The sequence below is a fragment of the Helianthus annuus genome, chromosome 10 (assembly GCF_002127325.2).
Source record: "Helianthus annuus cultivar XRQ/B chromosome 10, HanXRQr2.0-SUNRISE, whole genome shotgun sequence".
Classification (NCBI taxonomy): Eukaryota; Viridiplantae; Streptophyta; class Magnoliopsida; order Asterales; family Asteraceae; genus Helianthus; species Helianthus annuus.
Genome location: NC_035442.2, coordinates 10,865,795 through 10,888,974, shown reverse-complemented (window position 1 = coordinate 10,888,974; position 23,180 = coordinate 10,865,795). Strand labels below are relative to the sequence as shown.

Genomic DNA, 23,180 nt, shown 5'->3' with positions numbered 1-23,180 from the left:
TCTTATATGAAATCACAAACAATCCAAACTTAACCAGATGAACTATACTAAACTGGATATATGATTGATACGACTAGGGTTTCAATTAAACTAACAATTGTTGATGAACAACATTACATCTATAATGTAACTTCACATATTCAATTCTATTTCGCAAGATCCAAAAGCTTCAAAGCCATCAGGCCTTAACTGCAACAATCAATTACATAACTATCTTATATGAACTCAGTCACAAACAATCCAAACCTAGAAGCTCATCATTACCATAAACAGTAAAATAGATGAACTAAACTAGACTTGATAAACGATTGAAACACCTAGGGGTACAGTTATTCAAATGTAGCGATTGATGTTAATCATTAACAATAATGAGGTATAAACATGTATAATTGTATAACATCTACCTATTTGCAGGGGCAAGATTTGGAGAAAACGCCTAAAAGTGTGAAAACGGTGAGAACGATTTGGTGTTGACACGTGGCATTGATGCTAACTTACACTAAGGGTAATATTGTCAAAAAACCCATGCACATGCCACTCACATACCAAAGACCATGCATATGCAAATCACATGCATATTCCACCATTTTTTTAAACTCTCGTAACTTTTCTACACGTGATTATTTTTTTTTTAAATTACACCAAAAAATCGAGTGTTTTATTATCTTTCCAATGAGTATACTATTGCTATACTTTTGAAATTAAAAAAAATGATATGAACTGAGTGTTCAAATAAAAACGCCATAAAAACACCCAATTCAGAAAAAACGTCATGAAAACCCAGTTGAAAACGCCATAAAACACCTAATTCAGAAAAGGACCATGAAAAACTCAATTGAAAATGCCATAAAAACACACAGTTCAGAAAAAAACGCCATGAAAATACTTAGTTAAAAACGCCATAAAACACCCTGTTCATTAAAACATTATGAAAATACCTAGTTAAAAACGCCATAAAACACTCAATTCAGAAAAATGCCATAAAAAACAAAGTTCAAAACGCCATAAAAAACCAGTTCAGTTTTTTTCGAAAAATATATCAATAGTATACTCGTTGGAAAGATAAAAAACGCTGAATTTTATGGTGTAATTTTTTAGAAAAATAATCACGTATAAAAAAGTTATTGGCGTTTAAATATGATGGGGGAAAATGACACGTGCTTAGCGTGTGCATCCTTGTTTGAATCTTCCTAATTTACTGATCCTAGTAGTTGTAAGGTTCCCAATATTTACAAAAACGTCACCGCATCAATCTCAGCCACAAATCACAAAGATCTTGTGGCTGAAAATCGTTCTCACCATTTTCACACTTCCAACCGTTTTCTCTTGATCCCATTTCCCTGTTGGCATTCGAACAGAGCCCAAAATGCCTAAAGCTCGCAAAATCTAGTCTATAAGTTGCGATTTTCATGATTTAACAACGAAGCATGTAATCAATCAGATTTGAGTAGCGACAGATTGCAATAATCAGCAGTAACATATAATCGATAGATTAGAAGTTGTTATACAGAAATAGGAATCGAGAGAAGAAACATGGAGAGTCTTCGTGACTATGTAGTTCGTTTGTCTAATTTGGCGCTAGAATGTTTGAACCAGTAAGCTTTCATAGTTCTTCAACTCTTTTTTATGATTTAGATTTTCTGAAAAGGAAAATTATAAAAGGTAGCTCGGAAATATAATATATGTAATCTCATATGAAAGCAAATTTACATGTATGTTTTATGAGTTATCTTTGGCGTACTAGATTGTTAGAAATATAATAACTGCTATAAAGTATAAACTCTTACTAAAATGATTATTCCCGGTCTTCTGCCCTAATAACTCTCTCTTGACAAATGTTTTACAAACAACGTGTGTAAACTAGTACCATTGTGTATTATTATATTGTTAATGTTAATATTTGTCATTAAATTAAGAGGAATTGGTCTGTAATAATCCTAACTACACGTTATTGGCTATTATCAGTCTCACCTTTCACCTATTTTTTCTCCACCGTTCCTCAGTTAAAAAAACTTAACGGAGTTAAGTTTTTCTCGAATTATAAACTGACGTATCAGGGCTTTTGATGAGAACGGGGATACGAGTCTATTGATGTAAAACTTACCTTGAAACGGTGCTCCAAACGACTTGATTTTTGTTAATTGGAAGTTTAAACACCCGAATTGAAGCACCGTTTTCATCGCTTGAAGCACAATTTCAAGGTAAGTTTTACATCATTCGACTCGTATCCTCGTTCTGATCAAAAGCCCTAAAACATCAGCTTGTAATTTAGAAAAGAAAAAAAAACTTAACTCCGTTAAGTTTTTTTGACTGAGGACCGGTGGAGGAAAAATAAGTGAAAGGTGGGACTGACATGGGGAATATTCAAATGTGAGACTGACAATGACTAATAACGTCTAGTTGAGATTATTAAAGGTCAATTCCCCTTAATTATAAGATCAAAAACAACTTGTAGACAATGTCAACCTCATAAAAGGCAAGAACGTATAGCATCAACAACAAAACATTGAAAATACACAAACCATGATCACAGAGTGCAAGCACAACGTTTGACCACCATTCCACATCGTCTATTTTATATGTTATCTCTGAATGGAATGGGATCTTAGACAAATTTAAGAAAACATCTAGTCACGAGTCTCATCTTCTCTCTTATCTATGTTTAATACTATGGTTAAGTCATTGATAGGTCTATATACCTATGGGATGCTTGGATAATACATCTTCCTTGATAAAATACCACTTATGCATATTAGGTCATATATAGTCATAAAGTCCTTTGTGGGACGTTATGTGACAAGTGACGAAACGTGTAAGAGGGGGCCTTTATGGAGCTTTATATAACTTGAGTGTGTACTGAGGATATATACGTATGGGGCTTTATATATGTATGTATATATATATATGTGTGTCTGTGAGTGGGGAATAATTGAAAACGCCGTGAAAAATTTCGCGAGGAGGAGCTCATTTCAACACATGGCGCCCCCCGTAATAGTGTTTAGGGGCGCCATGGGGTGGTATAATGGGAATTGACGTGATATGGCACTCCATTACAGGTAGTCTTATCTCTCTGTATATATGTGTTTAGATGAGTTATGAATTGATGTTTAGATGTTTCAAAATTTCAGTCATTAATTAAAGGAACTAGGTTTAAAGAAGTTCGCCGCGTTAAGGCGAATTTCTTTTGTTATTTAGTCTGTGTTTACATGTGTTTTGAAATCACTACGAGCGTGTTGCGAATAGAACTGCTAACAAGAATAAAAAGAAAATGTAGAAAAACACACTAAAAGATAACCGAAAGAAAATCAACCAAAAAATTTTTTATGGTAACGATGTTGTTCGTATGAAACCTTTGGTCAGAGATGAGCAAATTGTTCTAGGTACCGCTACCAAATTTGCCGAACCGAAATATATTAAGTACCAATTCGGTACCGACTTTTAGCGTTCCTGGTATCGGTTCACTACAGTTTTTTACCGGTACCGTAACCGGTATTTTCGGTATCAGTACCGATTCTGTATCGGTTGGCACCAAGCTCATCCCTACCCCTGAAACTAAAAAAGAAAAAATTAAAAGTTGAAAAAATCAACAAAAAAAAGTTTTACGATACCGTTGTTCGTACGGTAACCGTGATCAGGGATGAGCAAATAGTACCGGGTAGCCACACTAAATTTCCCGAACCAAAAGATTTCGAATATCAATTCGGCACCAACTTTTGGCGTTTTCTGTATTAGTGCCGGTTTTTACCTTCATGTCCCTGATACCGACCAGGACCGTACCGGTATTTTCGATACCATTACTGGTTCGATACCGGTTGACAGCAAGCTTGTCCCAACCCCTGATATTAAAAAAATGATTAAAGTTTAAAAAATAAAGAAAATAACTATTATTATAATACTAAAATAATAAAAGTATTAAAAAAGCTATATCTTATTATAATATTAAAATCACTATTCATTTCAATTCCTTTAGTAATATATAGTAATAGTAATACTAATGGATTTCAATAATCCCAACTATTGTCCGTTGGCCGGCAACGGTCCCAACTTTAAAAATTGTCACTAGCGGTCCCATCTTTTCACATATTAGTCTTGAATGAGCACTGATTAACAAAATCCTAACACCGTTAGTCTCCGGAAAAACGTTTTTGGTCGGAAAAAGGTTCTTAAAGGTCCGATTTATGGTTACAAACAGGTTTAGGACGAAAACTTTGAGTTTTCCGACCAAAAAGAAGTTTTCCGACAAAAAAATAGTTTTTCCGACGACTTTAATAATTGGGGCTTTTTACTAGAAAAGGTTCCTAATGGTGCGTAATAAGGTTTCAAAGAGGTTTGTGACGAAAAGGTTGAGTTTTCCGGCCAAAAACATTTTTCCGATGACCGCAGACTAACGGCGTTAGGGTTCTGTTAGTTAGGGTCCATTGAAGACCAATATGTGAAAAGATGGGACCGCCAATGGGAATTTGTAAAGTTTGGACTGTTGCCAGCCAACGGATAATAGTTGAGATTATTAAAATTCATTATTCCTTAATTAAACATGAATGTTAATATCCAGAATGACGCTACACGAGTCTTTCATGAATATATTGAAATTTATGAGCTACACATACATCTTCTTGACAATACTCGAACAAAAGTTGATACATGAGTTGTTACTCATATGGCGTGATTATAATCAGCGTTGTATGTTTTCTCTAATGACAAAAGATCAAATACAAATAATTTTAACATACAAAACGTGCGAACTGAAGGTTTTGTTGAAAAAACGCGGTGGCATTTTCGTAATTATTAGTAATTATCAAAATTATGTTGCACGGCTGTGCGCCCCAACTGCACGCCCGTGCATGTCCTACGACGCCGGTAATTATCCTGTAGAGTAGTTTTGATCTTTGTAGAGTAATTTTGTAAAATGTTCCTGTAGAGTAATTTTGTTCTTGTAGGTTAATTATCAAAATTACTCTAAAAATGTATCAAAATTGTTCTGTAAGTTTATCAAACAACATACATTTCAAAATCACTATACAAATGATCCTGTAGAGTAATTTTGTCAAATGATCCTGTAGGGTAATTTTGATCTTGTAGAGTAATTTTGTAAAATATGCTTGTAGAGTAATTTTGTAATTTTTTTAGCATTTAGTTATAAAGTTTAGCTTTATGGTTTAGTTTTTAGCATTTAGTTGGGGTGGGGAGGGGGTTAGGTTTTTTAGGGCATTTTTTGTGAGGTATAGTTTTTTAATCAAAATTACTCTACAATAATATTTTACAAAATTACTCTACAAGATCAAAATTACTCTACAAGAACATTTTACAAAATTACTCTACAGAATCATTTGTATATTAATTTTGATAATTACCCTACGAGCAAATAATTACGAAAATGTCACCGCGTTTTTTTGTCATTTTCATGCTATTCGTACATTTAGTACGTTAAAGTTATTTGTACGGAAACTTTTACTAAACAAAAGGCTTTTAAGCTTTTAGCGATTATCACATATCCATTGAAGGGGGGGAAGATCAAATAAAAAGTTTATTTTGCCTAAGTAGGATGAGAAGGAATCTTAACCATTCATTTGAAATGAATGGTTAAGATGAAAGTGTGGGAGAAAGGAGGACTGCAAGGGTATCTTGGGAAAATCTTATTTATAAACTTTTTCTCTCTCCACATGCAAGACACATGCATATTCCACCCCCATTTTTTAAACATTCACAACTTTTTTATACGACATTACTTTTTCATAAAAATTTCACCGTAAAATCGAGCGTCTTTTTATCTTTAATTTGAGTACCATATTGCTATATAAAATATGAAGACTAAAAAACCCACTAGAATGTATTGTATTTCTATGTTATATAACATTTTTTTGTGCTGGATTTTTGTACTATATTTTTGTGTGCTAAATTTTTTGTACTGAATTTTTTTGTCTTAATTTTTTTTTCTCAATTTTTTGTGCTGGATTTTCTTGTACTATATTTTTTACTGAATTTTTTCGTGCTATATTTTTTGTACTAGATTTTTTGTGCTATATTTTTTTGTACTAGATTTTTTGTGCTATATTTTTTTGTGCTATATTTTTTTGTACTAGATTTTTTGTGCTAGATTTTTTTGTACTGGATTTTTTTGTTGTATTTTTAAAAAACAAAAGGGGTGTCACATGTCATTTTCACTCCTATTTATAAGGACCAAAATGTCCTTCATTCCTACTTATTAGGAGTGCCACATGTTATTATCACAATTATTCTTAGGCTACTTAGGCAAAATCCACTTTTTACTGGATCCTTCCTCATTGATAATCCATTGGTGATGTTTTATCGGAAAATATAACATGGGTAAAGAGATTTTACCAACAGTTTACCAAAAGATTTTCGATATGGAATAATAATGCTATGGACTTATAAGTAATTAGAGTAAACTTTCGTTTTGCTCCCTGTGGTTTGGTCACTTTAATGGTGATACGAAACTGGCCCAATTGGACTCTTCGGCCCAGGAGGCCCGTGTGAAGCAAGCAATGATGGACGATTATTTTGGGCTTGGTTTTGGTGCATCATGGGATAAGGCGGAATCTTTGACAGAAGGAAAATAATGGGTGCCTCAATTACCGCCAAGATTGCAATCATAATCAATTTTACGTTATTGTTTTTTTTGCATATTCTACTTTCTATTTAAGGTAACTTTTGTAATGGGAAAAGACAGTTGATTTTGATTATTGAATTTTAAAAGTTGTTTGTTCTTATTATTCTCTCCATTGTTAGCAAATTGGCACCAAGATCCCCATCAAGTGGTATCAGATTCAGTGTTATGATCATGGTTGGAAGAGGGAGACCACGTAACGCTAATCGTAACGGGGGTGCACCACCAACGGGCGATCCACAACGCGATCCACGCGATGTCGAAGAGATCGAACGCCTGCGACAACGGATTCGAGAGATGGAACTTCAACATAATGGAAGTTCGGAAGAAACCGAATCAAATTCCTCCGTTTGGAACGAATTGACTGATGATGTTGACAACCCTTTCGGCCGCCGTCCACGACGTCAAACCCATGATGACGTGTTGCGGTCATTAGGTGTGCGGGTTGAAATTCCAGAATTCCATGGGAAGGCCCAACCTGACGAGTTCATCGACTGGTTGAGTACGGTTGAACGGGTGTTTGAACTTCGGGACATTCCGGACAATCTTAAGGTCAAGGTGGTTGCCATAAAGTTACGCAACTATGCGTCCTTGTGGTGGGATCACGTAAGACACAAACGAAGGTAACAAGGTAAATCTCGTGTGGAAACTTGGGAAAAGATGAAAAAGCTCCTTCGCTCTAAATTCTTACCCATTAATTATCGACAAGATGCTTTCCTCGAATATCACAGTTTAGTTCAAAATACTTTGTCAGTTGAAGAGTTTATTGCCGAATTTGATCGGTTGCGTATGAGGTGTGGTGCCGATGAAGATGAAGAACAAGTGATTTCTCGGTTTTTAGGAGGGTTACGTTTCGATGTAGCTGAGATAGTCCATTTACAGCAGTTTTGGACTTTGGAAGATGTGGCTCGGCTAGCACTCAAAGTCGAAAAACAGTTGAAACGCAAACAGTCCTCCGTTACAAGTCGGTTCGCCCCGCAAACCAAATCAGTTCCATCGGTTTCGTTGAAGCCTGGGTCGTCAAAAACGGCCATGCCCGAACCTTCCGCTGTCATCGAGGGCTCAACAAAGGGTCCACGCACTCCTCGTTGTTACAAGTGCCATGGCTTGGGTCATTTTTTTCGAGAATGCCCAAACAAGCACCTTGTTACATTGGTCTATGATATGGGTGATGATGAAACCAATGACCAAGACGTGCTCGATACATCTGATCAGGGGGATGTAGAGGTCGTACGTCCAGATCATGGGGAATCCCTAATCGTCCAACGTGTTTTGTCTGTCACGGTTGATAAAACAGTTGACGATACAAGGTGGTTACGCAATAATATTTTCCATACTAAATGCACATCGAAGGGCAAGGTTTGTACTGTTATTATCGATGGTGGAAGTTGCGAGAACATGGTAGCAACCACAATGGTTGAAAAGTTGGGTTTACCGGTAGAAACTCATCCGGAACCGTACCAATTAACGTGGTTGAAAAAAGGAAATCTTGTTCGTGTGACTCAACGGTGTTTGGTCCAATTTTCGATTGGGACAAAATATAAAGATGAAGTGTGGTGTGAAGTTATCCCCATGGATGCGTGCCACCTTTTGCTAGGGCGTCCATGGCAATATGATCGTCGTACTAGACACGACGGGTTTCTTAACACCTATAGTTTCAAAAAGGATGGTCTAAATACTGTTCTTACTCCATTAGATGTCCGTGGAGGGGCTACCGAGGCTTTGATTGTAGCCAAGTCAGAATTTTTAGAGTACTCGCGGACTTCTTCGTCCCCATTTTTGTTGGCTTTGGTCGTCACAGAGCCCAATCCCACTCACGAAGACACGCCGCCATTAGTTCAACCATTACTTGATGAGTTCTGTGACGTGTTTCCTGACGACATTCCGCCAGGCCTTCCGCTTATGCGTGAGATTCAACATTGTATCGATTTTTTGCCCAGGGCGAGCATTCCGAACAAACCGGCGTATTGGATGAATCCAAAAGATTATGAAGAGCTTCATCGCCAAGTCCGAGACCTTCTTGAGAAGGGTCTGATCCGTGAGAGTTTGAGCCCATGCGCCGTTCCCGCTTTATTAGTTCCAAAACACGGGGGTGCTTATCGTATGTGTATTGATAGTCGGGCGGTAAACAAAATTACAGTGAAGTACCGGTTTCCTATTCCACGATTTGATGACCTTCTTGATCAACTACATGGCGCTAAAATATTTTCTAAAGTTGATCTACAAAGTGGATATCACCAAATTCGTTTACGACCTGGTGACGAGTGGAAAACCGCTTTTAAAACACGTGATGGCTTATATGAATGGATGGTGATGCCATTCGGCTTATCGAATGCCCCGAGCACATTTATGCGCTTGATGAATCATATCTTTAAGCTATTCATTGGACGATTCGTTGTCGTTTATTTTGATGATATTCTAATTTTTAGCCCTGATTTGCAGCAACACCTACAACATCTTCGCGAAGTTTTCACGGTTTTGCGTGAACAGAAGCTGTTTGCCAATCCAACTAAGTGTCATTTTCTTACAAATGAAGTGGGCTTCCTTGGTTATTTTATTTCAGGAGATGAGGAGATGGGATTCGTATGGACCAAAAAAAGTTGACGCCATCACATCTTGGCCAACTCCTAAATCGTTGCATGACATCTGAAGCTTTCACGGCCTCGCATCTTTTTACCGTCGCTTCATACGAGATTTTAGTACAATTGTTGCCCCGATCACCGAGTGTTTAAAGGGTAACCACTTCGTTTGGCCAGCAGCTGTTGATCGTGCCTTCGAGGAATTAAAGCGCCGAGTTACATCAGCCCCTGTTTTGGCCCTACCGAATTTTACCGAGGTGTTCCAAGTCGAGTGTGTTGCTTCCGGCTATGGAATTGGGGGTGTTTTGAGCCAAGGTAATCGACCGATTGCTTTCTTTAGTGAGAAGCTCAATGAAACTAGAAAGCGTTACAGCACATATGATAAAGAATTTTATGCTATCATCAGAAGCCTCGAGTATTTGAGACATTACTTATTACCCGGCGAGTTTATCTTATTTTCGGACCACCAAGGATTGAGATACATTCAAGGGTAGGCCAAGCTTAATCCTCGTCACGCCAAATGGGTTGAATATCTCCAAGAATTCTCTTTTGTGATACGTCACAAAGCCGGATCTTCTAATACGGTCGCCGATGCCTTAAGTCACCGCCAATCTTTATTAATTTCTATCCGCCTTCAAGTTCAAGGTTTTGACTTGTTTAAACAGTTATATCACGATGATGCGGATTTCTCCATTGCATGGCGTGAGTGTCCGTCCAAACCGTTCCATGAGTTCGTAACACAGGATGGGTTTTTGTTTAAAAATAATCGCTTGTGTGTCCCACGATGTTCACTTCGTGAAGCGATTATTTTGGAGTGTCACCAAGGCGGGCTCGGCGGTCACTTCGGCCGTGACAAAACTGTGGCCCTAGTACGAGACCGTTTCTATTGGCCCAACATAGTTAAAGATGTCTCTCGCCTTTTGGAGCGATGTCGGATTTGTCATGTTGCTAAAACAACTCATACGAATGTCGGGTTATACACACCTCTTCCTGTTCCAGATTCACCTTGGGAAGATATTAGCATTAACTTTGTTTTGGGTTTACCACGTACTCAACGACACAAGGATTCCATCATGGTGGTTGTGATCGATTTTCAAAAATGGCGCATTTTGTGCCTTGTGCAAAAACCTACGACGCAAGTCAAGTTGCACGGCTTTATTTTGACGAAATTGTTCGACTTCATGGCGTGCCTAAAAGTATTACTTCTGATCGGGACGTGAAATTTGTTAGTCATTTTTGGCGTACTTTGTGGAAACGGTTGGGTTCTCGGCTTCAATTTAGTAGCTCGCACCATCCTCAAACCGATGGCCAAACTGAGGTTACTAACCGTAATTTGGGTAATCTTTTGCGCAGTCTTATTGGCGACCATCCTAAGCAATGGGACCTCGTCCTTCCACAAGCGGAATTTGCTTATAATCGCTCAAACCATGGCTCTACGGGTAAAAGCCCATTTTTTGTTGTTTATGGTCGTAACCCTTTCACTCCTATCGATCTCGTGCCTGGCGTCCCGACTACTCACTAAAGTGCCGAAGGAGACTCACGTGCTAAGCAGATTCAAGACCTTCATCTTCAGGTACGTGACCAGATCATCAAACATAATTTAGAATACCAAACTCACGCCAATCGGCACCGCAAACGTGTTGTTTTCAAAGAAGGTGATCTTGTATGGATTCATCTGCGTAAAGAACAATTTCCCGGTGCACGTTTTGCTAAACTTCAACCACGAGCAGATGGTCCCTTTAAGGTTCTTCAACGCATTAATGACAATGCATATAAAATCGAGCTCCCGGGTCATTATAACATGCCAGCAACATTTAATGTGGCTGATTTGTCACCGTTTGTACCTGATGTTGATCCTGATTCTTTTGGGGACTCGAGGGCGAGTCCTTTCCAACCCGGGGAGGATGATACGGATCTGGCCCAATTGGACTCTTCGGCCCAGGAGGCCCGTGTGAAGCAAGCAATGATGGAAGATTATTTTGGGCTTGGTTTTGGTGCATCATGGGATAAGGCGGAATCTTTGACAGAAGGAAAATAATGGGTGCCTCAATTACCGCCAAGATTGCAATCATAATCAATTTTACGTTATTGTTTTTTTTATTTCCTTTTTTTTTTTTTTGCATATTCTACTTTCTATTTAAGGTGACTTTTGTAATGGGAAAAGACAGTTGATTTTGATTATTGAATTTTAAAAGTTGTTTGTTCTTATTATTCTCTCCATTGTTAGCAAATTGGCACCAAGATCCTCATCAAAGATTTTGCCTCAAACCTTTAAAAATAACCATTTTACTCCCTGATGTTTTGGTTTTGTTGCCAGTTTGTTCCCTGCGGAGAGCAAATTGGAAAAACAAACAATTTGGATGGAGTTAGAGGTGGGAGCAAACTGGCAAAAAAACTGAAACATCAGGGAGTAAAATGACTATTTTTAAAGGTTTAGAGCAAAACCATTAAAGTGACCAAACCAAAGGGAGTAAAACGAAAGTTTACTCAAGTAATTATTTTACGCACCTTATTTGGTTTTAACTAGTGATTCAAAAATTAATTTTCATGTTAAATCATGAACACTCAAATCTCATGTTTTCGGTCAATTGTATTTTTTTTGTTACATTTACAGCTTTATATAATAGCCTATTCTAAACCCTCGTACATCTAACCTAGAGCCTTATTAATTATTAAGGGGCTGGTTGGAAACATCTGAATGGTTGAGTATTGAACCAGTAAGATGTCTGAACCATTAATAGCCTGTATAATGTTTAACCGTTCAAAGACAAATGTCTGACCAATTCAGATTAGATGTCTTAACCATTCAGAGGCAAATGTCTGAACCATTCAGACATCTGCTAATGAAACAATCTGAACCATTAAATGTTGAACTAATAAGAGGTCTGAACCATCAAGAGCCTTATTAAAAGGCAACAAACAGCCCCTAAGTAGGGGTACTGTTTGGGTCTTCTTGTTCAAATTATGCAGGGTTTTATATCGAAATACTTATATGCATGTTTTTAATCATAAAACAATTCTTTCATGTTTACTAGAGGTGCAAACGAGCCGAGCTACTCGAGCTCGGCTCGAAAAAAAATTCAAACAAGCCGAGCTTAAACGAGCTCGAGCCCGAGCCTAAAAAACAAGCTCGTTTAGTAAACGAGCCCGAGCTTCGCTTATCGAGCTCGAGCCGGCTCGCGAGCCTAAACGAGCTTTCTGTTTATATATATTTTTATTAATATATTAAACATATATTTATACAATAATAATTACCATTTATATAAATATAAAAAAATAACTTAATTATGTGTACAATAATAATTATAATTAATATAAATTAATTAATAAATACTAAACGAGTCGAGCCCGAGCCGAGCTCGAGCTTGAAAAATTACCTTTGAGCCGAGCTCGAACTTTAGAAATAAAGCTCGAATCAAGCCGAGCTCGAGCTTTCATATGTTAAACGAGCTCGAGCTCGAGCTCGAGCTCGACTCGTTTGCACCCCTAATGTTTACCAACTCCAAATAAGATTGAGGTATAACTGATATGGGTTATTCAATTTCAGGTTACTCAACCAAAACCATAGTTGTTACAAGTCATCACCTTTAAAGCCTAAGCCCATTTTCGAGGAAAGGAAATTGCTTTTTAAGTCAAGATTGAGTGGGTGGGGGTTTAGACACAAATTCTAGAGAGATTCTTAGATTTTAGAGAGTTTTCAAAAAATCTCAACTACATTTCTACTTTTATCTAAGAAAAACTATGTTTTTACGTTAATACCCTAATATTTTAGAACTTTTGGTATAGTAGTTTTAGTTTATTTTATTTGAAGAAGGGTATATTTTCTAATACTAGTTTTAATTTTTTTCATTGTGAAATTTTTTTTCTCAGGTGCAAATGCCTTAACTGCACCTATCGGCTATCGCCTTGACTAAAACATTACAAAATAGGCCTTACTATTGCGTATTTTTTCTATATGTATAAATGACATTTTAGGTAAATTCAGGTTAACAGATCAAAACATTTAACTTTTTCAACACAATTACTGAACCAACTACAACATTTTGATACTAGGTTCCATATTAAACTGAACCAGGTTGTTCACATCAATGGCGCATCATAATGGGAGCGGGAGAGGACAGCCAAACCCTGAAACTTTTTGCGGAGAGTATTTAGTTTTTGTATAGAAATTTTTGGGTATAAACATTTTTGACCCCTGAATTGCAAGTTTTGTTCTTTATCTTTAGGCCATTTTGCAAGTTTTGTCCTTTATGTTTAAATTTGACGAGTTTTGTTCTTTATGTTTGAAAATCAAGCACGTTTTACCCTTTGGGGCAAAAGGTGCTTGATTTTTAAGGACAAAACGTGCTTGATTTTTAAATATAAAGGACAAAACGTGCTTATTTTTAAGGCCCAAAGGGTAAAACGTGCTTGATTTTTAAACATAAAGGACAAAACTCATCAAATTTAAACATAAAGGACAAAATTTGCAAAATGGCCTAATGATAAAGGACAAAACTTGCAATTCACTTTTACGTAAATCTTTGAGTATATCTGTGTTAAACCCCCACTCAAAAATGTCAAGCTTCACCACTTATTCAAATTCGGCTAAATTGCGTTCTAATTCATGCCAGGTTCGGCATTCAGGTTAAAACAACACCCCTAAATTGGTACACAACACGAGCTTTGTTATCGGTATCAAAACTATCAGTATTCAAGACCTAAAACACAAAACAAACAAACAGTCGAAATAAAGAGATGTTTCAGCCCGAATGAACTGGTAATCCCATGAAACTGAAACTCCAGAACAGTTAAAGACTGATAATAAATTTCTATAAGTCCATTAGCATTCAAAGCTGTTCATCACCTGACGGCTCTACGGCTTTGCCAAGATGGACTAAAAACAAAACATAACATCATAAAATTAATTTAAGGATTGTTTCAGCCCGAATGACTTGGAACATTCATAATAATTGAAAGCCCAGAACAGTAAAAGACTGATGAAATTTGTATAAGTCCATTAGCATTCAAAACAGTTCATAGAGGAACTGCTTTGCCAAGATGGACTAACAAGATGGATTATTACAAATTCAATGAAGATCTGAAGAAATTTTGAATGCTTCTACATGGAACGGATCTGCGGCTGCCATGGGTGAAATGCAGATAGATTAGGGTCTGTATTTATAGGCGTATGGTAAGGGTTTGCTGCCTTCTTATTGGGCCTTTAATCACCGGCCCACTTCACTTGGGTTTAAAATAGTTGGAAATTCTTGGATACCTACATAACACAAAAATAATACAAGGTTTTTTTTTTTTTTTTTTTTTTTTTTTTTTTTTTTATAGTTATATATATAGAGATGTTTATGGTCTTGCTTTTATAGTTTTTAAGCATTTACATTAGTTTCTTTAATCCATATAACTAGAGTAAAATTTTCTATTTTTTCTCTCTTATTTTTAAATAAATAATACTTTTTTATACCTTTAACAATATTTTTTTTTCTCTTCTCCACTCACAATCACCTTTAGAGAAAAGAAGTTATGATGGATGAATAGTGTTTCTCGTAAATTTACATATGAGCAATAACATTCTTATATATATTTTTTTCTTTCATCCGCTCACAATAATTCCTTATAATATAAGTAACTCACTCACATAAATATAAGGGTGCAACCGTGCAAGGGGTGCTCCCCACATGGGGAGTGGTAAACTTTCCACCTCAGTCAATCACCTCATGTCATGTCAACTCTCCTCTCAACTCCCTATTTTCCACTCAAACACAAGAAGCGCTCCCCATATGAGGAGTCTATTTTTTTATTTCTACAAATTATGTGTCAATAATTAAAGCATATTTTAAACAAAATAAAATTACATTTAATTAAAAAAAAAGACATTACATTATATTAATATAAAAACCTAAATGATAAAACTAAAAATTAGAAATTGCATGGCCAACTATATTTTTTCACGTTCTTAGCATTTTCGGGATAGAATAAACGGCAACATTTCGGGTGAAGCATTGTCGTGTGGCTTAGTAAACGTCTCCATATCCCTATCATACAAAAGTTGTCGCACCGCCTCGCGTTGTTCCGCCACTAACGCTATGGTGTCTTTCTCACGTTTCTTTTTTATATTCGCCAACTCTATCACTTGTGCTTATTTTGCATCTTTCATAAGGGTGTATTGTGTAAGCTACTCTGACAAACTTGTTGAGCTATCGGACGTTGTTGCGGCTCTCTTATCTTTCTTTTGTTGTCTTGTTGGTGAGGGATCTATGTTTATGTCGGGTATAGAACTAGTGAATTACGTTCCCGGTGTACCCGCATGGTAGTTACCTGAATCCAATAACTTTCTTTTTTTGCTTGAACTACTACTATATTCACCAAACAATGGTACCGAGGCCCATTTGTCATGTTTTCAACCCACCTCCCACGCCTCAACATGATGAAAACCATTTGTATGTTTTGATTTGTAATCTTTTAAAGCCCTTTTCATGACGTCAACATCGTCAGACCCACTAACACGTATATGATCCTACATATTATAACAAACGAGTTTGTCAGACCCCGTGCGTTTCAACGGGGCGTCAAATTAAACAAAATATAGACGTATACACGTCAAACCACGTACGCGTGTTGCGTTGTGGGTTGTTAAATTGCCAAATTGAGACCGAAACGTAAAACATCATCATAGAAAATAATAACCAAGAAGAAACGATAGCAACAAAACCCACTTAAAAATATTGACATCAAGACGACGATAAAAAGTGATAATTCTTAACACGTCCAAATAAGTAAGCCATACGGTTAAGTATACAAGTCTAAGTATAAAAGTTAGATTTAATTATAAAGAAAAGAAAAGAAATAATTCATAAATAATAAGAAACGATAGCAACAAAACCCACTTAAAAATATTGACATCAAGACGACGATAAAAAGTGATAATTCTTAACACGTCCAAATAAGTAAGCCATATGGTTAAGCATACAAGTCTAAGTATAAAAGTTAGATTTAATTATAAAGAAAAGAAAAGAAATAATTCATAAATAATTTAGATTTAATTATAAAGAAAAGAGAATAAATAATTTATAAATAATTAAATGTATAACAAAATAAGAGATAAAAGAAAAATATAAGAAAAGGAAAAAATGACTAAATTATAAGGGTGTAAGTAAATATAAAAAATTATGGATTTTAGTATAAAAGTAAATATTAGTTATATTTTAAATAATTAGTAAATATTATATGATAGTGTAAGAGGGAAAGTGGTAAAGAAAGAGTAAGAGAAAGAAGAGGGCTTGGACCAATGAAAACAATCTAAATTGAATAGTAGTTATGTGTCTGAAAGAAAAGTTATAAAATTATATAGGGGAAATATAAACTAAAAAATAAAAACAAAAGTAATGTTATAGAAAATATTTTATAAAGTTAAAAAATAAAAATTATATCGTTTGATACCAAAGGCCGTTCAAGTAGTTCAACTTCCTCAACATAGGGATCCATTTAATGTACTCGATAAACGGTTCAAGTACTTTCGTTGACCGCCGTGTTGTAATGCTCGAGAATTTTTCTCCAAAAACCGTTCGATTTTTGTTGATTGCCTTTTTGCTTGTTTAAAAAACAATAAACCCATGCCTTGGTTAAGGCCTCTTCTTGTTTTTTCGTCCATTATTGACGCTCCATCTTTCCTCCATTGCCTTTCGGTTCACTTGCTTCACCAACATCTTCGTCTTCGTCTTCCATTTCATATTCTTCTTCGTCTTCGCCAATATCTTCATCCAATTTTTGTGTTTCGGGGAGAACATCTACATCTTGATCTTCATTGTCATCGCAAATTGGAAGCGAGCGCTCGACATTCTCTCTTGGCAATTGAATTGGTGGGCTCGTATATGCAAACGGGTTGAATGAGTTTTGCGCTTCCATGGAATATTCGTACAGGCCGGGGGCGACCATTGTTGGACCATGTGGGTGTGAAGATAATTGTGGTGGAAAATTCGGTTGGGGTTGGGTGTTGCAAGCTTGGGAGTAAAAAAGTTGAGGTTGAGAATGTGTTGAATATCCGTGTGGGGTTTGAAACGGTACACTTGGACCACTAGAACCGCCTCGCCTCATTTGCGAGACGCGTCCCTTTTTTTATCCATGGTTTGTGGGTTTGTAGTTTGGTAGTGTGAATGTTTTTGAGTTGTGTGAAAATTGAAATGTGAAAGTGGGGTTTAATAAATAAGAAAACAAATTAATTGTTTTTTATGGTTAAAAATAAAGGCATTATACTCGTTGAGATGTTGCAACGGTCAAAAAAACAAGTGGTGACTACTCACCGGGCTATCTCATTCACCGAACAAAAGGGAGGGCCGGCGGCAGTGTGCCCACGCGAGGACTCTCTTCACCGCACGACCTCCCCGCTTACACCCCGTCTCCCCTAAGAGATCCATTGTGAATACTCTTAGGTTAAATCTTGAGCCAAACTATTAGTAATGTTTTTTATGCTAAAAGCTAAAATTAAACCGTTGAAAAATTAAACCCAAACCAAATCGTCACTAACGGTTTGGTTTCACAGTTTTGAAATATGGTCAAAACACAAAAAATTATAAACATTGCAATTATAAGGGTGTCTGGAGTGGGGGCGGTAAACCCACTCGGCGCCGCATCTCAACCACCGCCAACCTTTTGCCGCTTGAATGTTTACCGAAATGGGGGTGAAATTCGGTGAAGGATCACCGACTCGGTGAAGGGAGGAAAGGGGGAGAGAGAGGGGGTGTGTGGTGGGGTCCATGTCTTCTCAACCAATCACACATTTTTTTTAAATAGTTACCTATTCTAAAGTGTCTAACCACCGCCAACGTTTTTGAGAAATAAGTAAACATAATAAGTAAAATGACGTGACATTATTTGATTAGTTGATTTGAAATTTACCTATTGAAAGTGTTTAACTACTTATACCCTAATAAATTTCACTAGTGTATCTCTACCATTTCAAATTAGCAACAACTAAGTGTAGGGTATGTGGTGGGATTGTCGTAATGGTAAATGGAAGGAACACAAATCAAAAGGCATGGACCAACAATTCACTACAGTTTGAAAATTTGAAAACGAGCGACAAAAAAATGATCGTGAAACCAAACCGATGACCGGTTTACGCTGTTCACTGTTTAAACCAACCCATGAACAACCCTAGTCATATCTAACATGTTTCATAAACAAGTTGTGCCTTGCTTAACTAGTTTAAAGCGTTTATTGAAACCGGTTGACTCACTAACTTGTATAATTAAGCAAATCAACTTGCTAATCCGCTTAATCCATTGTGTATAACCCACCAACTCGATTAACATTTTACAACTTGGTTACAATCAATCAACCGGTTTGAATAAAACGAAAATGACTCCCACTATATAGCCGGCCTTTTTTTTCTACAACCTTGTGGATGGACGAAAGAAGGCAAGTTACACGATTTTAAGTGTGTGCAGGTTAAGAAGGCAAGATAAACCCATTGTTTATAACATTGATGCTCTTGACATGAATAAACGTATGGATCGTGTTTTGTTTGAACAATTCAACCCGCCAACCCAAGACAATTGACACCCTTGGAGGTGAGCACTGAGTAGAACTAACTAAGCCGTCTTTTTCTAATAATCAAATTAATAAAACCGTTTATATACGTAATCGATCAGTTATGAAAATCTAAAAACCGAAACATCATTGTGGGTTTAGTTTTAGCCCTTAACCAAATAGAACCAACCTACCCTCAGCCAGTGGCGAATTTAATAACTTTTTTTTACTGCGTTCTTTTTGGTAGATTGTCACTAATTCCCACTATTTTTTTTTTCAAAACATACAAGGTTCTCACTAATTTTTTCCAAACCAAATGGGTTCTTGTGAACCCACAAAAGTGGCCTAGATCTGCCCCTGCCCTCAACCATAGTTTGAAATTAGTCCATATTCCATAATATGGATTTTGAAGATGTGTCCCTAAAGAATTATCATTGAACTCAATTGTGGTATTGTTGAATATGGGTTTTGATCATTTTTCTAGTGCATACAAGTTGTTTGATTAAATTCCAACGAGATGGAAACTACATCAATAAAAACACTAGCTAAGATTTTGCATTATTCATGTCTTTCTTTGTTCTTTACTTAAGAATTCTACAATATGTTGTGTGAAAGCTCTCCATCCATGGTTGTACCTGAGCAAAGTCTTGATCATGCATGATCAACACCTTTTTCTGCTTTGTACTTAAAGTTTTTCGCGGCTATAAGAAAGAAAATGAAGTTCAAAAGGCACAAACCCATGAAAAATAGATAATAATAATCTAGGCGAGATTCGTTTAGGTTGTCTAGGATCCAACCTTTATGTCCATTCCTTTGTGAAACATTAGCCACAGTAGATAAGATGAAACTACTAAGAAAATACCCGACACCAAGACCAGTTGTAAAATACGCTGTACCAAGACTTTTCATTCCTTCGGGTGCTTGATCATAGAAAAATTCAAGTTTCCCGACTTCTAAGAAGTTATCAGCGACGCCCATTAAGATAAACTGAGGGAGGAGAATGAATATACTTAATGGCACTATTTTCCCTTTCTCAAATATGCCATGATCTTTAGCGACATTTAGTCGTCGCCTTTCTACCAAACTGGCAATGATCATGACGATGATATGGAGGGCTAAGCCAATTCCCATTCGTTGTAATAAAGTGATGCCTCTAGGGTTGTTCGTGTATCTTTTAATCAATGGTACGAAGTAACGGTCATATATAACAATGGTGATAAGCATGGAGATTGTTATGAATGCAGCTAGACAAGCCGGTGGGATCTCAAAATGTGGTCCCATGGACCGAACCAATGTGGTACCTTGTTTGATGAATAATGTGTGGGTTTGGGCCACTAATGTGCTAGGAATGAATGTTGTGAACAAGATTGGGACCATTTTGAGCATTTGCTTTGTTTGCTCTACTTGAGTCACCGGACATAGATTCCATTTAGAAACCGGTTCTCTAATCTTCACTGCGGCTTTGTCGAGGAACCTATATGCAAAAAAGAAAAATGTTGTGTGATGCATCGGATATTAGTAGTCACACCGAAAGTGTGTAATAGTACCTTTTGAAGTGTTCTATGAAAATAAAGGCATCCTCGCTTTTTACTAGATTAGATGGGCCATATAGACAAGTTGGGTAACAAGTCAAAATAGGTTTGTGTTGAAATGGGTCATTTATTAGTACGAGTCGGGTTAGGTTTACCCACAAACTCTTTTTGTTTACTTTTTATAAATGATTAATGTCTTAAAAATGATATAAATTTTACATTAATCATCTAAATCTTTGAATAAAAAACAATTTAGGAGGATGCATTCATTAGAATTTAAGCAAATCTCAATACCTTCCCCTATTAGTGGATTTTTTTTTTATTTTTTATTTCTAGTTTAGATAAAAAGACAACCTACATCTATAAGTAAACGGGTTGAGGTTGTCACGTGTGCTACAAATTAATGTACACAAACAACAAAGGATAAAATGTCTAACCTCCTCTTATTATTGCTAGTATATATTGTTTAAAATCGTCCAAGACAATATTGATGCTAAAGAAATAATCACAAGCTAGTAGAAGTTAATGATGGCATGCGGGCTACCTCAAATGAGCCCTTGGGCCATGGCCCGCGGCCCCATAAGTACATTGACAAAATGTGAAAGAGGTTATAAAACTACCTTAATGACGAGGAATGGTCAATTCTATGCTTCCGAGAACCACAATACTCATCCAAAGTTAACTCATAAAGCTCTTCAGGGTCAACAGGCACAACTACATTCCTCTTTCTTACAGCAGCAACTAGTACCTTTGCCATATTAGTAAACGGGCTTTCTGTCATTGGCTTGTGCCTATAAATCGGTGTCCCGATTATAAACATTATTATGGCCACAAAAAGAGCCAATGTAGAGATAACATACCCTAAAGCCCAACCCACATTATCTTGAATGTACACTAGGAATGTATTTGAGAAAAGGGTGCCAAAAAAGATGCTAAACATCCACCAATTGAAGAAAGTGAGCTTTTGGGCTTTCTCATTGGGCTCAAAATCATCGAATTGGTCCGCACCCATTGTTGAGATATTGGGCTTGGTCCCACCTGTCCCGACTGCAATGATGTAGAGTGCGCAATAGAATATACCAACTTGAAACGATGAGGCCCGTTTATCGCAATCTAAGTAGGTCACATGTTTTCCACATGATGGTGGCTTTAGGGATGGTAGTGAAACCACAAGAGTCAATAAGCACATACCCTGTTTGGAAGAAGCCTCATTTAAGAACTTTATTAAATTAGGGGTTGACCTTATTAACTTAATTAATTAAATAAGTCAATCTATCAACTAGTTTACGACATGTTTAACCCGTTTTTACAACTTCATTACAACCTGTTTGACTCATATAAATAAATTGGCTAAACATGTCGTGTTCGGGTTACATGATTTTAACTACATACAGATTAGGGTTTTTTTTTCTCTTTGACACGAATAAATCTAGGGGCAGGGTGTTCAACGATTCAACCTGCCACGCCGCCACGTTTACACCCTATCTATTATCTAGAATCATATATTTACCATGAGATAAATAATTGAAGAAATCATGAAAGTCCAGTATCGGCCCAAATATGTGTCTGCAATATACGCACCAAAAATAGGTGTCAGCCACACGGTCCCGGCCCAATTTGTGACATTATTTGATGATTTCACAGTGCCTTGATGTAATTCCCTTGTCAAGTACAACACCAAATTTGTTGCTATGCCATAATATGCCATTCTTTCACACACTTCATACCCTACAAATTAAGTTATACAAATGTTATATCATAAATCAACTCATGTAACAAATGAACCATGAACCATATAGTGTGTATAGAGTTATTCTTAATAATTATTGTAAATAGGTTCTGTCCATTAGAATTGGGCTCGATATATACTACTGAGACACACCGAAATATACAATCCTAAAAATTATTACACTCACCGAGCATGAAGTAACAAGCTCTCCATTTCCCCGTATTTGATCTTAAAACGGGTTTACCCTTGAGAGTTCTAGTCCCGTCTTGTGTAAAGTCTTCTCCAACTCTCTTCCCATCTTCGGTCAACTCCATCATGCAAAAAACACGAGTAAATAAAGTATGCACTTCATATGGACGTTAGAGCCCGTCTTCTTATAAATGCCTGTCTCCATCGAACTGTACCAAACTATACCGAAACAGTTTGGTATAAACAAACCACAGTTGAATCTACGCCTTCCGTTGCTTTCAGTCCCTTTTGTTTGTACATTACATGCCTAATCTTTCTGTCATTTTCAGTCCATTGGTTTCTTTTAGTTGGTATATCCTAAAATGTCTTGGGCTTTTTATATATATTGACTTATGGGCTTGGGGGTAACATATACATTTTTAGGACCAGGGCCTAAAATTTCTAACAGTTGTTATGCATTGTTTTAATGTTTAATATTAACATTTAAGCAATGGAAAGGAGTTTATCAACACATTTATGGTCACAACTTGATACATGGTTACTTAATTCAAGGTTCATAATTTGACAGTGGTTAATACAATAATGCGTATTACTGACTCAACTCGATCGACAAAGTGTTATATATAAACGATACTAGTAAGTAGTGTTATATATCGACGAAGTCGTCATCATCACCATACTCAGTATATCTCACCAATAGCAAAACTAAGGTAGGGTCTGAGGAGGGTAAGATGTAGACAACCTTACCTCTACCCCGTCTGAATAGAGAGACTGCTTCCAGTGAGACCCCCGACTCGATAGTATTTTTGCATCAAGCCTTGGACATAAGGCACAAAACACTCAGCAATTAAGACAAACGCCGATTAGTGCATGTACCCCTTGTCTTTCAGCTATCAACGTCACCACATGATGCATGATTAACAATCTCACTCTTTTAACGTTATTTTCACGAAATTAGTAAAATAACGTTAAAATTAGTGCACTTTCACATTATATATCGACAA

At 36.6% G+C, this 23,180-nt stretch overlaps 2 protein-coding genes across 2 annotated transcripts; one reads left to right on the top strand and one right to left on the bottom strand.

Annotated features, from left to right (window-relative positions):
• Window positions 1-6,799: 6,799 nt before the first annotated feature.
• Window positions 6,800-9,229, top strand: LOC110880548. The gene is made up of 2 exons (XM_022129056.1): window positions 6,800-7,248; window positions 7,357-9,229. The coding sequence occupies exons 1-2, from the start codon at window positions 6,800-6,802 to the stop codon at window positions 9,227-9,229; spliced, it is 2,322 nt and encodes a 773-aa protein (XP_021984748.1).
• Window positions 9,230-19,311: 10,082 nt separating this feature from the next.
• On the bottom strand, window positions 19,312-22,304 carry LOC110883982 (protein NRT1/ PTR FAMILY 5.2). Its single transcript, XM_022131649.2, has 4 exons — window positions 22,175-22,304; window positions 21,769-21,986; window positions 20,879-21,450; window positions 19,312-20,200 (listed from the first exon to the last, which is right to left on the bottom strand). The coding sequence occupies exons 1-4, from the start codon at window positions 22,302-22,304 to the stop codon at window positions 19,378-19,380; spliced, it is 1,743 nt and encodes a 580-aa protein (XP_021987341.1). The 3' UTR covers window positions 19,312-19,377.
• Window positions 22,305-23,180: the final 876 nt, after the last annotated feature.